Consider the following 15113-nt stretch of genomic DNA (forward strand, 5'->3'; position numbering starts at 1 on the left):
CAAAGTGCTGTGGGGAACCCCTCAGTGCACACAGCCGAGCTGCTCTTGAGGGTTCATGCACGTCTCACTTGGCCATTTATTGATCAGCCATTTAGGTTATTCTAACCATGACTGACCCTGCCGTGACTGGTACCATGTTTCAGTCTTGATGCATCTTCCAATTTCAAAGATGGAAAACAACACAGGCGGTGTTGGGGGCACCAGTAAAGGGGAATGTGGTGGGTCACGGGGAGTGTACTCAGAGGGGCCTGGGTCTGGGGGAGCCCACCCTTGAGCTGCTGAGCATCTGTGGTGACTTGTCTTTGGGCAAGTCCTTTGGGACAGTGGCCGACCAGACTGAGATAGACAAAGCAGTCCTGTTCTGGCGTGTGTTTGGGTTCTAGGCAATCTGGGCGGATCCTGAACATCTCAAGACTTCTAGGAGGCGTCCTCTGTGGACGCTGGCCGTGGATAAATTCTAAAGGGCCGTGGTAAAGACATTGTATGTGCCAAGGGCAGGGGGGACACAGAGGTGGATAAGATCTGGCCTGTCCCTAAGAAGGGACGCTCCCAGTATTATGACTGTGATGAGAGGAGAGGACAGTGGGAAAGGAACATTTGCAGCCCCGTGCAATAGGGTGCACAGTTCCTGCAGGACAGTGTGTGGCTGAGTCTCGGGGACAGAAGTGCTGGGTACGACTGGCAGATCTCAAAGTTGTTAAAACCCCCACGTATGTGGGTACATAGAGTCACTGGAAAGAGGGGAGCCAGGTGGGAGGTGAGGGGACAGGAAGTGCAGAGCTGAGAGAAGAGAGAAGTCTGACTCCTTGGGGGTGCCGGCGCCTTGATTTCCACGAGCCCAGTTTCACCCCGGCAGGAGGTGCAGCCGATGCAGCTGGGGGCTGTGTGTGGGGGGGGCACGGAGCACAGCTGTGGGGTCACAAGCAGGTGTATGTGCAAGAAGAGAGATTAGGGAGAAATGTCTAAATGCACAAAGGTTTTTTAAAAAAAAAACAAAAAAAGGAAATACTCTCTCTGCAAGCAGAAACAGGGAGAAGAAAGAGTAGGAAACTCACAAATTGGAAGTTCTGTTAAAGAAAAACCTATTCTGACATTTGTTAAAACAGCAATGCAGACTTTATCTGAGACTATTACGATGGGTATAGGAACTGCTGCGATGGAGTGTGCGGCCAAGGAGAGAGATTGGGCTCAACTCCAAACGCAACAAGGGAAAAAGTGAGGATTTTGTAGCTGAGGAGCAGGGTGAGGGGCTGGTGGGTGGAAAAATTACTAAGGGAAACCTCAAGGGTAAGTGGGTTGCGGGAGATTCTGGCTAAACCGACCTAACGACCTAACGGGATTCTTGCTGAAGACAGGCCAGGTGACCAGACACCACCTGGGGATGGTGGACAACGGGAACCCATCAGATGTGGAACATTAGTTGTCAGGGGTGGGGGATTCTGGCTAAACCAACTTAGCAGTGCAGATTTTAACAAATTTAGGTTAAAGATCTGATTAGCTTTTTATTTGCACAATTCACGAATGGGGCGGTATCCATGCTTGCAGTGGGACGGTGTTCCTGTTGGCCAAGCGGAGGAGGTAGGCTGTGTAAACAGGGGACAAAGAATGGACTGGTCCTTTCAGAGTGACTTTCCTGATAGGGTTGAGCGACTCGCTCTGGTTTGGTTTGGCCTGGTCTGCCGGGCCTGGTGTGGGGCTCAGTCTGAAGCAGTAGCCTCCGATACATGTCACTCCCCAGCGGGGTTCTTGCTAAAGTGGGAGGATGCAGAGATGGGCATGGAAGCCCCAAAGTCAAGGCCTAGTTGAGAAGAGGATGCAGAGGCGCCTGGAGTCTTGTGAAGGAAGACTGGCGGTTCGTGTGCGGCAACAAGCTTACATCCGTGTGGTGGTGTCTGTGTGAACAGGTGCGAGTCTGTGGGGAAACACGTAAGGCTGCAGGTGTCCACGTGCCCATGTGGGGCTGCTTTTACATTGGCCCCCACCGATCTAGAAAGACATGTTTCATAGTTTTTTTTAAGCGTCAGGAACATCTGTGAGAAGGGCCAGGGATTTCACATGGAATTGTAACACCACGAGAGCAACAGATGCTCTTGTTTTTGTTCCCTCCAGTAGAGGAGAGAGGAACAGGAAGGTGCATAAAATTTTCATGGCCTCCCTTTGCTACTGTACGATGTTTGTGATCTGGTGTTTTGAAGCTTCACTGTTACTGTGAAAACAGAGCCAGTGCCGGAGAGGACCAGAAAGAGCAACATAAAAACTGCTGGTCATTTGTTTGGGGCCGGTGTAGACATGTCCAGCCCAGAGAGCGTGGAAGGCCATGTGAGGGGCGGGGCTGCGGGGACAGGGAGATGCCCAACTGCAAGGAAAGGAGGAGAAAGTGCTTTAATGAGCAAAACTAGATAATGTCATTGTGCATGGATTTTCATTGTCATCCAAATGGCGCGATTGCACATTCATGGGTGGTAAAAATATCCCTTTATTTTATTCACAGGTTGTACTCAGACTATCTCTACTTTGCAAGTTCGAATAAATCGGCAGACGACTTCCACGAGAAAGTGACCGAAGCGCTGCAGCTGTTTGAGAACTGCATGCTCGATTACTCCCTGCGCGCCTGCGTCTACAACAACACCCTCAACAACGCCATGCCCGTGCGTACCGCCCGGCGTGTTATCATGCAAGTGGCGTTGTGGGTTGGGGTTTAGCACAGAAGCTTTTTAATGTGCAAATGCTGTTCCCCATTATTCACGGATGTAAAAACCGAAAACGATGGCGCTTTGGCTGGCTCCCTGCCTTCCTCCCTGCTGGTCACCCCCACCTCCTGTCTCCTCCCTCAGCGGGAGAATGAGGGTGCATTTAGGAAGATTACCATTTAGTGAGGCTCTAAAAACACACCCAGCAATTAGTATCGGCAGACATGAGGACACCCAGCTCTCAAATTATCTTAAGAGCATCCTCTCTAGCGGTGGTGGATTGTTTTGTTGGTTTAAAAAATTACTCACCAGTGACTTTCAAGGCTTCTTTGACAGAATCTCAATTAAAAAATATTTTCTGTTGTTCCCACTACCTTTGCTTTCCCTTTAGGACTGTATCTGTAAATTCCTAGCCTTTTTTAATGCAAATATTAATGGTGAATTCAGCACCTTTTAGCTGGGGGCTGGTTTTCCAGGCTGGGCTCCCTGTGTTGGGTTGTCGGGTTGTCTGATTATCTTGTCATAAGGGCCTCGTCACAGGGCTTGTGCAGCTGGACGACGCCTCCTTCCGCAGCCAAGCTGCTGCTGCCATTACGAGCCTGGCTCTGCCCCACTTGCCACGTGGCAAGGCACGAGCAGACCCACTGTGCAGTCCCGGAGCATCCGGGGCGGTGGGGCTCAGGTCAGGAGGCTTTGCTCCCCCTTCCTTGTCACCGAGGCCATGGTATCTGGAAGGCAGTGTGCAGAGGCAGCAGGTGGGACTCCAGGCCATGCTGCTGGACTCTGTGGTTCAGCAGAGAAGGTATGGCAGGGACAGAGAGAACCGCAGAACCCAGCTGCGGTGCTGGGCAGGAGCGGAGTCCGGATCCAGACAGTGGGGTGGGTTCAGTCCCCAGCTGGGGCGTTCACTGGCTGTGTGACTCTGGGCAGTTGTCTTGGCCTCTCTGAGACCAGTTGCTTTGTCATAAAACGGGAGAATGGCGCTGCTTTGCTGGGCTGTTACAGGTATTAGAGATGGATGGTTCTGTCGCACAGCCCTGTGTTCATCTGTCCCACAGTGTTCTGTGCGTGGTGCTGGGTCGTGGGGCCGCAGCAGTGCCAGCACGAGCATGGTCCTTGCCGTCCAGCACAGCCAGCAGGGAGAGTGGATGAGGCTGGGCAGGGGGCAGGGGACGCCCGAGAACAGGGCATCAGGCGGGTCCCCAGGAGGGCGACGTCTGTGCTGAGTCCTAGAGGATGAGCGGGTCAGGGAACAAGAGCAGTGTGTGCAGAGGCCGGGCGGCCAGCACCGGGACCAGCTGCCACGCAGAGCCCGGGGGCGCGTGTGCGGGAGACGGGGCATGGGGGAGGGGCTTGGGTGCCTGACCAGGGGGCTGCGTCCCCGGGGATGTGGTGAGCCTCGGGGTGAGTCTAGACCTCGTCACGAGAGAAGTGGGACCCCACGGGAGGGCCTTGAAAAGAAATCTCTTTTCTCGCCCATTGCTGAGTTCATGGCTGAGGCACCTATAAAAAAGACAGACTAACAAGAGAAAAGCCTACAATTTATTTCATATAAGTTTGACACGGCACGCAGCCTTCATAAAGAAGCAAACACCCGAAGAAACAGGGAAACCTGTGCGTTTCTGTGCTTGGTCTTGATGAAGAGGACAGTCGTGCAGAGAGGTGGGATTGAGATCTGCTGGCAATAACTTGTAGGGAGCGGAGCTGGGCTGCTCAGACTCTTCTCTGTGTCGCTGCTAAGACATTCTCTTCCTCCGGGTGTAGGGAGGGCACCTCCCACATGAGGGTTTTATGTCCTGCCTTGGGGGAAGTGGGGAGGTGAGAGTGACCTTCCTGCTTCTGCTGTTTCCTCAAATGCCACAGTGCCATATTTGGGGGCAGTGGGTCCGGAATCCCATCTACGATTATGGCAGGTCTGCACTTCAGAAAGACGCCTGGGGCTGCCGACCGAGGGGATGGGACCGGGGCAGCGGGCTGTCTCCTAGAGACAGGACAGTGGTGGGACGGAAGGTGTGATAAGAGACTGGTGGCTGAGTCAGGGTCCTAGCAGAGGGTAGGAGAGCATTGGAACTTTCTGGAAACGGTGAGAGGAAGACAGGAAGGGACTTGTGGATGGAGTGGGGGAGGCCTGGGGCATGAGGGGGGAAATCCGGACGTGCACGTGTTCTGGCTCACACGCCCTGAGCAGTGTGCGGCCCTTAAGCTCGTGCTCTGGCTTGTTGTGGTTTGTGCCTGGGGGAGGGTCACCCATGCGGGGCCTGTGGGGGGAAGAGCCCGAGTCACGGTTGAGATGTGATTCGTGTCCTTCAGCACACACTGGTGCCCACTCTGTGCGCAGCATTGTGTTCAGTGCTGGAAGAAACCACAACCCCGGGGCTCTTTCCTCCTCTAACCTGGGCCAGCCCAGACCTGCCACCACCTTCAGGGAACCACCTTGCGGGCAGGTGGGCTGCCCTTACTGTTCCTCAGGCCCCACCTGACTTGCTCCCACTCGGGGCTCAGGGCCCGGGCCGTCCTGCTGTGCGGGCAAAGCCACACAAAAATACACTTTGCCCAAGATGCTTGTGTCCCTCCCCCGTGATGGTGGCCATAGAGCCCCCTGAGAGCATCACCGAGGGTGACAGCAGCACAGGCAGGGATTCATGCCCCGAGGTGGCTTTGGCCAGCATCGACGCTCTCGTGTAATCAGCCAGTATTTATAAATGCAGGCAAAGAAAGGACACTCCTGAGCATTAGTGAAGGGCGTGATCCAACTGTAAGTGAAAGTTTGTAGCATCATCAGGAGAATGTCTGAGGGCAAACGCAAAGAGCTGGCTGAGGGACCTCATCCACTTTAGCAGGGAACCGGCGATGCAGATTTGTCACCTGGGGGTGAAGGGCACAGGCCTCCTCAGGGGCTGAATCTTTGAGGAAACGTCTGAGGAAAATCAGGAGGAAGCAAAGGAGAGTGCTGTCCAGCCGTCACAGGGGCCTCATTTGGGGCAGGGACGGCCTCCAAGGCTCGTCTGAGGCCGGCGCCCTTGACTGAGGGAGGGACAGGAGGAGGAAGGCTGTGGACGGGAGCGTGGCCCAGCCCTGGCCGGCCCAGTGATCGGTTTGCCTGGCCGCCCTTCTCTGCCAGGTGCCTCCTGGTAGACAGGGTGGGGACACTAGGTGGAGCCTGCTGGGGCGGGGAGGGGGTGCTGAATGCCAGTCGGGGGCTGGATGGGACAGCCATTACGTGGTGGTTTATAACAAAATACTGCAGCACTTGTGGGAAGCGCCTTCGGGTGTTGGAATTATTCCTCCAGTAACGCCTGTCTGTGGTCCCAGGTGCGGCTGCAGGTCGGGCTGTATGCGGTGTACCTCCTGGACTGGCTCACCGTTTTTAACAAGGAACAGTTTCTCATCCTGCGCCTGGAAGATCACGCATCCAACGTCAAGTACACCATGCACAAGGTCTTCCAGTTTCTGAACCTAGGTACGAGCGTCATCCTCAGACCCATGGGCAGAGCGTGAGCTCCGTGGACGCGGCTCTGCTGGGAGCTCTGCGCCAAACGCAGACTCGGCGAGCTGGGAGGGGCGGGCAGAGCGGGGAGGCCTGTTCAGTGCCATTAGGGAGCACCAGCTGCACACAGGTCGCTGTGCGTGGGATTCCGGTGAGGGACTCCCTGGGTGCACAGGAAGGTGGCCCCCCTCTGAGCGTTTGTGGTCTAGGGAAGGGAGAGGAGGAAGCCACAGCTCACCTGACAGAGTGACACTGTCACTAAAGGTACATGCTGATGATTTGAGACCCAGGCTGCGGAAAGGGTCAGGGAAGCCTCTGTGGAAGGAAAGGGTGTGAGAGCTGAGCTTTGAAGGACCGACGTGGTGTCGGTGGGTGGCTGGATCAGGGAACAGACAGGCCGTTGCATCGTCTCAGGTGTTGTTGGGGATCCCTGGGGTCAAAGCCATTTGGGTGGGTTTTGGCTGCTAGGCCTCTGGAGAGGGGGTGCCTGCCCTCAGCCTCGGGATTCCAGCCCCCACAGTCCCAAGAGGCACTTGGTGACAACAGCCCACAGTGCTGGCAGTGGCAGTGGCTGGCAGAGGTGTGCACACAGGCAGGCAGTGCTGGCCGTGTGCTGGGGCTGGAGGAGGGTTGGAATGAGCTGAGTTCCTTCCCAGGACACCTCCTGCAGCCCTGTCTAATGATCCTGCCTAGAAATTTTGTTAATTGAATCTTTCTTGAAATATATTTCCTCCCACTGAGACTGGGAACCCTTTAATCGTTTGGTCTTATTTCTCCTTTTTCTTGGAGAGCTGGTCATGTGATGAGGTGTGACTGTTTCTTCCCCTTCTAAGGCCTATAAGGCCTAGGCCCATTTCTCTTTGATTTGGCCACATGTTGACTTTGTACCACTTTGAGCTTGTCTTTTGTCCCCTAAGATGACAGTAAGGCTAATTCTGTATCTCACACAACCCTGGGACACTGGGACAGGCTTTTCCTACGTATGGGCTGAGGACTTTGGCCACATCCTAAGAGCCTCAGGGTAAAGAGGCCTGAGCAGCGACTGGGTGGGTTGAGCTGGTGAGACCGTGGAACAGAGGGCTGGAGTGTGGAGGTGGCAGTGCCCTCTGGCTTGTTCCAGGGTCTCTCCTCACTGGTATCTTTGCTGCAGGTGGAGGTACAGCCAGTGCGATCTCTGGGCACAGGTGGCCTCCTCTCCACCAGCCTCCCTACAGCCACTTCACACCAAGACACTTGGGGTGCAGTATGGCCAGGCATGGGGCCCTTTGCCTGGAGTAGAAATGACTGGGGCGGAATTTCCAGTGGGCTGATTAGCACAAAATCCTGAGCCCACGGACTCTGCCTGGCAGGGGGCACAGTCACCCGGGGACAGGCTGACGGCCGGGGAAAGCAGGGCAGGTAGAAGCGAATCCTCAAGGAGAGCCTCAGGTGAATGCTGCATGTCACAAAATACCAGCCGGGCTCCCCGAGGGTGGGCGTCCAACGCCAGCCACAGAATTTCTTTGCTGTCTCATAGTGGTACTTCCACCGCCCTCCCTCAGTGCTCCAAACACGTTATTCTTCTTCAAGGCAACTCCTGTCTGCACACGAAGCGTAGCTGGGACTCTCACGGAGTCCCTTTTACGGCCCGCCATGCCCCTGCCTCACAGATTCCCCTCTCATTGCAGGGCCCTTGAGTGACAAGCAGGAGGCCTTGATGACCAAGAGCCCGGCCTCTAACGCACGGCGGCCGGAGGACCGGAACCTGGGGCCCATGTGGCTGGTCACGCGGAAGATCCTGCGGGACTTCTACGGGCCTTTCAACGCACGGCTGGCGCAGGTCCTTGCCGACGAGGCGTTCGCCTGGAAGACGTGAGAGCTGCCGTGCTCGCGCTGGGCCAACCAGTGCCGCCATTGCCAGGATTTTAAAACCTCTCTTCGTGGGGAACCATTTCACTCATGGCGTGGAAAACCCTGGGACTCCCTCTCCCTCCCTGGGGACACACCGATGAGAACCATTTCAGAGTTTCCCTTGTGGCGGTCTGTTGAACAGCGAGCGCCCTCCCAGCGCTCCTCCCTCTCAGGCCAGTGGGAGCCGCTGCCTCAAGGATTCAGCTCCGCTTGGAGAGGCCTGGAGGTCGGGGCGAGGCGGGCTGGCACCGCACGGGTGTGGAAAGGACGCCCGGGGAAGGCAGCCCGGCCCTGCCACCTCCACCTTGGGAGAGCCTGAGTCTGGGATCCGACGAAGCCCACCAGGGCCTGGGCAGAACTTACACTTCACATTCACTTTTTTGGTTTTTTCTAGAGATGAGGTCTCGCCCTGTTGCCCAGGCTGGAGTGCGGTGGCCGTTCACAGGTGCAATCACGTCATATTCACTTTCAGAACACTATTTTGTCATGACTGCTAACCTCGTCAGGACAGGGAACGGCAGTTCTTTCAAGAATAGAGGTTCTTCCATGTCTTTCCCTTTTGCTCCAAAGGGAAGCCCTGCAATCTATTCAGATATAAGCCACGTTATCTTCACTGTTTCCAAGAGAAAAAAAATAAGCCAGTTTTTGGCAGCACCTTCACCTCTCTGACCTCCTCCCCTCTGTCCTTGTAGACTTGACTTAGGTTTAATGCATCTAAAACAAACCACTTTCTGCATTTGACTAGCCCAAGCTCTCTTTTCTGCCTCCTTAGACATTTTCTCAAGAAATTGAGTTTATAATTGAAGGGAAATTTTTGCTCTTAATGCAAGAATGTGCAACCTCAAGGAATTGAACATTTCGGGGAAAAATCTAGGTAACTCAAGCACTCATCCTGTGTCTGAGGTCATCGGAGAACTGCAGGCTCTGTCTCTCCCCTTCCCACTGGAGTGAGTTTATTATCCGCACTGTCCACCATGTGTGGTCACCGTTCTTAACTACAAGATACATGTGTACTGATTCGGAAACACAACACACGAACTGAACTCAGGCTGAGCATGCTATGTTGAGATTTGGAACGAGATTGCCAGGAGCCATGCTCTTAATGGAACGTTCCAGGCCACTTGGTGGCTTGGCGTACGGATGGATGGGCTGAAGAGCTTGTCATTTCTTGGCAGTCCTGGGGAAGGTTGACAAGCATGAGTGGCACACAGCCCCAGGTGGGACCCGGAGGAAGCTCTGCACCCGAGTCTTGTCAAGAGAAGCTTCCTGGTGACCACAGTCCTCAGGCCAAGCTCTCGTCCACCAAAGTCAGAAAGTGCAGCCCACACCCCAGTGGGACCTGCACGAGGGAGACAGACTGGGCTTCAGTGGCTGGGGGGTCTGCATTTGGTCAGCCCTCCAACCCCAGTGCCGTTGTCTTCCTGCCGGTGGAGGCGGGACACACAGCCCGTGTGAGGCCCTCAGCACTGGCATGGCCGCGGGTATTTCTGCCTCTGAAGGAGCTGTGTGTCCTGAGCTCCCACTTGCAGGGACAATCCCGGCCTTTCTCTGCAGCCGGCACTGGGCGCAGCAGCCAGCAGGGAAATCTGGCCTGAGCACAAGGACGCTTTAGGGAGCTGTCACTGCAGTGTGTGAGTGTATTTATTTGCCGTCAGAGTGTGCGTGTGCGGGTGCATCCTCTGAGTGGGTTCCCTTCAGCCATGTGCCGACGCGCCTCCGCTCTGGACACAGCCCTTTTATAGATTAATTTCTCTGCCAGTTACCTTGTCATTTCCAGTACGTATTTCACTCTGCCACACCAACCATTCCTACAGCAAGGGGTTTCTCTCACGCCCTCCTATGCATGTGAACAACATGTAGAGTAATTCTGCTTCTTACAGAAGTACGACTGAGGTATGATTTCCAATATTATTTGGTTTATTATGCGGATCGTTTTTATATACGCAGGCCCCTCCTTTGTGCCAACCAAGGCCATCGGACGGTTTCCTCTCGGGGGCCTTTCTGCAGAGGGCACACCTGTTGCCTTGGCTTTCTCTTAGTGGAGGCCCGGCTCTTGGTGACAGGCGGCACAGGCACCGTTCCGGGCGGCGGTTCTCAAGCCTGTCATTCAAAACCAAAGCAAAATGGAGCATTTCTCACGACCTGGTATTGAAATGAATTTGTGTTCTCAAAAGCTGTATATCAGATTGTATTAAATTGTACTCCCTTAGTCGGTATGTTAAGTGAATTGCAGTTATGCTGTACCTTTATTAATATTTAACATAATTAAAGACGGACCCACATGGCTGGTACCTGTAGGACGTGTGCGTGGATGAGTCACAGAAGTCCGGTGTCCTACCTGCATGAGTCGTGCACACTCTGTTGAAGGGGACTTAACGACATGGTGGCCCGTGAGAAGTGAGCTGTGATCGTGCACGTAACAGGCAGAAGAAAAGTCAAGAGCAGACAGAGGGGCTCAGACGTTACCAGGGACTCCCTGTGAGTCCCACTGTGCGTGTGAGTCGGGGCGGGGGTGGGGGTAGGCAGGCCTAGTGCTGTCTTCAGACCTTTGAATTTGAAAGTTGGGACTGCAGGCCTCATTCCTGTGGCCGGCCTGGCCCCTGTCGTGTCTGGGTGCATGTCATTATCACTGGGCACTCTGTCCCCTGGCTGCCACTCAGGCTAGGGCAAGGCTGAGGCTGGGGCACCGTGACGGGACACCGCAGCCTAGGTGGCTCTGCAGCGGAGATTTGTTTCCTCAGGTCTGGGGGCCAGGGGGCCGAGATGAAGGCGCCAGGGGGTTGTTTTCTGCAGGGGCCTCTGTCCTTTCCTGGCTGATGGCTGTCCTCTCCCCGTGTCCTCCCTCGGCCGCTCCTCTGTGCACACGCACGCCCCGGTGCCTCTTCCTTTCTAGCACCCTGATGGCCTCATTTTAACGTCACCTCTGCAAAGGCCTCTCCCCAAACAGTCGCGGGCTGAGGTACGGGGGGGAGGTGGGGGGGTGGGATTTCAACACGTGAATTTGGGGGACGCAGTTCAGCCTGTACAGAGCGATTGTCTCAGACTGGGGGCTCTGGAAGCCTGGGCCATCCTGGACACGGTGTGGACCTGGCTTGGTCCCCAGATTCTGGGAAGACCCTTTGGGGGACTCTCTCCCCAGCACTGCTTCCCACAGGAGCGTGTTGGAGGTGGGGCTGGTGGAGTCCAGGCCTGGAAGTGGCGAGACCCCTTTTCACCACAGGGCCAGGAACGGCTTTGCCCTGTGGGGAGCGAGCCTGTGCGGAGGAGGGCGGATGGGGCGCGTCCGTGGGGCAGGCTGTGGGCACAGCTCCCGCTCCCGGAGCCCTCCTGAAACTCCCCCCACTCCCCGCGGAGGAGCCGGCCCTCTGGAGGGATTCTGGAGGAACGTGTACCTCCCCCTCGGAATGACCCTACTCAGGAAACAGCAAAGGCCATGCTCAGGGGAGAAATTCCGGGCGTCACGCGGTGGGGAGAGCGGTGTTGCACGCGGGCGGGTATTTTCCTGTTGCCCCAGGAATCCTCCCTCCAGCAGCCCCTCTGCCCTGAGCCAGCAGGTCTCCTGGAGCCTGGCGGGAAGAAGTGGCTTTGATGAAAAGGACTTTCCCAGAACGTCACCTGGCAAGGCTCCCGGCGGGAGGGAACAGGTCCTGCGGGTAGACGCCAAGGCAGCCGGAGCCCCCACCTGCCCTGGGAGCTCTGGGGGTTTCTGGCAGCTGCTTTCACAAATTTCCCCAAACTTCATGGCTTAAGGAGCACAAGTTCATTACCTCACAGTTCTGGAGGTCAGAAGGCTGACATCAGTCTCCCTGGGCTGAAGTCAGGTCGTGAGCAGGGCTGGTTCCTTCTGGAAGCTCCAGGGGAGGATGTTCCTCACCTTTCCCAGCTCCCAGAGGCTTTGCTTTTGTGGCTCGTGGTCCTTCTCTCCATCTTCCACGTGTGGCACCTTCAAGTCTCTCTCTGACTGTCTCCCTCTGCTTTTAAGGCCACATGGCCTTCTCTGACTCTCCCCTCCTGCCTCTTGCAAGGACCCTCGTGGTGACACCAGGCCCCCCAGATAATCCGGGGTCATCTCCCACATCAAGATGATATCTGCAAAAGCCCTTTTACCAGGGAAGGGAACATACGTGCAGGTTCTGGGGATTACAGCGTGGACATCTTTGGAGGCCGTTATCCAGCCAGCCACAGCACGGTGGTCCAATGAGCTGCATCCCAAGCAAGGGGTGGCGTGGGCACCCCCTTGCCGGTCCCCTGCAGCCCTACCATAGAGGGCCAAGCAGGTCCACGTGGGCAGGTGGCTGCCTGGCAGAGGGCCGAGCTTCTGGACGCATCTATTCTGGGATGGGGCATCCACCTGCCCAGGCAGGGCCTTGTTCCTGGAGTAGGTAGGACAGGACAAGATGAGGTGAGGCCAGGCCACAGACCTGCCTTCTCCTGAATTCACATCGCATGGAAAACCTGGGGTCCTGTCCCCAGCAGCCTGTCTGCATTCTGAGGGTCCAGACCCCCTCCCTCCCTTCAGCCCCATTTCAAATGCCCTCAGCAAAGGGCGATAGTGTCTGGGGTCGTCTGGGCCAGGGCTTCCTGCAGACCTGCCCATCGAGGGTCCAGGTGGTGACTGGGGCTTCTAGGGGAAACAAGGGGAAATGAACATGACCTTGTTCTGCCAAAAGGCCCCCTGAGCTGACTCCTGCTGGCACGGGTGTTCCCCTGCCCTGGGCTGGCCAGCGCAGGTCGTCTGAGCCTCCCACTGGAAGGCAGCCTTCGGGGGGGGGGGCTGTGGTGGGCCAGCTGCAGTGAGGAGTCCCCTGAGACCAGAGTCACCTCACCAATGGAGTGCTCGGATTACAGGCGTGAGCCACCGTGCCCGGCCCCAAACTATTTTCATGACCATACTAAGATGTCATTCGCTCTGACACTCTCATTTTCTCAGGAATGCACAAGTACAGATTTCCAGAGGCCCCGGCCCTCTGACAGCTAATGCAATGTGTGCTGGTGCATTCCTGTGCTTTAAAAGTCTCTATTTCTAATATGGTAAATGACAATAGATTTAAACCACATGAACAAAAGCTAATTGGGATCTTCAGTAATTCTTAAGAGTGTAAAGGAGTCTTAAAACTAAAAACAGTTTGAAAACTGCTAGATAGTCTAATATTTAATTAAATCATGCATTCATAATATCAAGAACAGATGGCATAAAAAAGTCTTGGCAACAAACGTAATTGACTTGTGGTAAATACAAAAATCACCTGGAGGGCATTTCGCCAAATAGCCAAAAGCCAGGAGAGCCAAGCTGGGCGTGCCCCGAGCATTAGCCGGATTGTTTAGGGGACATGGACACAATTGGCCACTGGGGAGGCCGGAGAAAAGGCCATCTATGGTAAGTGATGAAAACAGTCACAAGGCGCCAACAATTACTGAACACATGGTGAGCGCCAGGCCCTGTGCTAAGGGCATCCACGTGTGTCTCGTTTGACCCTCAGGACGACCTCGGGAGCTTTTATCTGTGTTCGTTTCCACCGTTATAAAGGAGGGAGAACTGAGGCTCGGAAGGGCCCAGGCCCCTACCTAGTGAGGCGCAGAGTTGCTGCTTGATCTCGGTGATCTCTGGGCCGGGGTCCTGACCTCAGCTTCTCAACTCGGAGTCCCTGGAAAGGGTTTCCAAGGAGGCCGGCGGAGCTGTGTGGACTGGGTGACTTCCGGACAGAGTCTGGGGCCGGAGGCCAGGTAAGGCCCATGCAGGTGGTGAGGGTTGAGGTGGTCCCAGCCAGACAGAAGCTTCAGGGTCCTTCCCTCCTAGAAACAGCAGAAGTGACAGGACAGCAGGGTCTCCCCCTGCCCTGCATCCCACTGTGCACAGCCTTCCAGGGGCTGCTGGGGTAGGACCTCCACCCCAGCCTCGACTGCCCCTTCACGGCCCCCTCCGTGTGGGCACCTCCTGGGCTCAGGCAGCTGGGCTGGGTGTGCTGCTGGCCCTGGGGAGGAACCCCTGATTTGGGGGAGACTGAGCAGAGGGCAGTGGTCCCTGGACGCTTCCAACCCCCAGACCGAGGCGTTCCCCAAGCTGCCCTGGAGACAGCCAGTTCTGAGGTCAGCAAGGGGCCGGCAGCTCCGGCCGCTGCGGGTTCGAGTCACGGTGGAGGAATGGGGCGAGGCCGCTCTCCGCCCCGGCGTGGCCTCCAGACCACGGAGGGCGGCTGGAGCACACGGCTTGGCCATGGAGACCGTTGGCTCACTCCCACCTCCACATGAGATAATCCGGAGAAGTCCTGCCATGTTCTGCACTTTCAACATAATGGAATTCAGGAAAATTCCTAAGCCGAGCCAGCCCGCAATTCTACAGGCAGAGACCCGGGCAGCCTGCAAGGCCCTGGCTATGGGCACTCTTCCTGTCCCCTCTCCCCTCCGCTTCCCCTAAGAAAGCACGTGCCCCTGTGCCCTGCTAGGCTCCAAGTCCTCTGCCTCCTGCCTTCGCCTACCCCTACGCTTGCAGCTGGGTCAGGCTCTTACCCCACCCCAAGGACAAGTCCTAGTGCCGCCGCCTCCCCCATGACGGCTGCCTGGATTCCCCCATGCTCACCCCCAGACACCCAGCAGTGAAGCGATGTTCCTGAGACCGACCGAGGTGGCAGGCGCCTGGCGACAGAACTGGACTGGGGGCCAGGGAAAGAGCCCGACGACCTTAGCCAAGCGATTTAACCTCTCCGAGCCTCAGTTTCCCCCACCTCTGAACGGGGTCTGGAGGATTTCAAGGGACCCTTTAGGATCTGCCTATCTCTTTACGGCCTTTGGAAAACCCGCCGCTTTCCCCAAGCTGCTTAAATTCTTCCGGCGTTTTGCAGATGACGTGCGGGGAGAAGGGCTGGGCCCGGCGCCTGCCCACACCCCGGGGTCGCGGGCCCGCTCGCGGTGGCCGGGACGCGCCGCAAGGCGGCCCTGCGCTGACCCCTGGTGGCCACCGCGGGCACTGCAGCCGGGAGGCCCCTGGCGCCTGCCTTCCTGTCCGCACCGCCCGCGGGCCCACCTCTCGCCGGGCCGGGGGCTCCGGA

At 56.4% G+C, this 15113-nt stretch overlaps 2 protein-coding genes across 7 annotated transcripts in view; one reads left to right on the forward strand and one right to left on the reverse strand.

Moving 5' to 3' along the window:
* The window catches only part of CHST15 (carbohydrate sulfotransferase 15), a 72396-nt gene extending 62032 nt beyond the window's left edge, over positions 1-10364 (forward strand). For 3 of the 4 annotated variants that reach the window (XM_045568020.1, XM_045568021.1, XM_045568022.1), the window contains exons 6-8: positions 2492-2648; positions 6003-6150; positions 7845-10364. In XM_045568020.1, the coding sequence (XP_045423976.1) occupies positions 2492-2648; positions 6003-6150; positions 7845-8032 (493 nt within the window). In that variant the 3' untranslated portion in view covers positions 8033-10364. Of the gene's footprint in view, positions 1-2491; positions 2675-6002; positions 6151-7844 lie in introns of those variants that run through there. The other variant, XM_045568023.1, reaches the window with a different exon arrangement.
* On the reverse strand, positions 9989-14796 carry LOC123649824. Of its 3 annotated transcripts, none has more exons than XM_045568025.1 (3): positions 14686-14796; positions 13633-14343; positions 9989-12440 (listed from the first exon to the last, which is right to left on the reverse strand). In XM_045568025.1, the coding sequence occupies exons 2-3, from the start codon at positions 13800-13802 to the stop codon at positions 11885-11887; spliced, it is 726 nt and encodes a 241-aa protein (XP_045423981.1). In that variant the 5' UTR covers positions 13803-14343; positions 14686-14796; the 3' UTR covers positions 9989-11884. The 3 variants fall into 3 exon arrangements, with proteins under 3 accessions (XP_045423981.1, XP_045423983.1, XP_045423980.1); XM_045568027.1 differs by having other exon boundaries at positions 13633-13860; positions 14645-14796; XM_045568024.1 differs by having other exon boundaries at positions 14645-14796.
* Positions 14797-15113: the final 317 nt, after the last annotated feature.

This window comes from Lemur catta, chromosome 14 (assembly GCF_020740605.2).
Source record: "Lemur catta isolate mLemCat1 chromosome 14, mLemCat1.pri, whole genome shotgun sequence".
In the NCBI taxonomy this organism is placed as follows: domain Eukaryota; kingdom Metazoa; phylum Chordata; class Mammalia; order Primates; family Lemuridae; genus Lemur; species Lemur catta.

What these genes read in the sequence shown, in the direction of transcription:
- LOC123649824 (XM_045568025.1), bottom strand. Translation starts at nt 13,802, where the DNA reads ATGGGCCTTACCTGGCCTCCGGCCCCAGACTCTGTCCGGAAGTCACCC. An exon ending in GCAACTCTGCGCCTCACTAG is followed by an intron (nt 12,441 to 13,632) that starts GTAGGGGCCTGG and finishes TACCTACTCCAG; the next exon opens with GAACAAGGCCCTGCCTGGGC.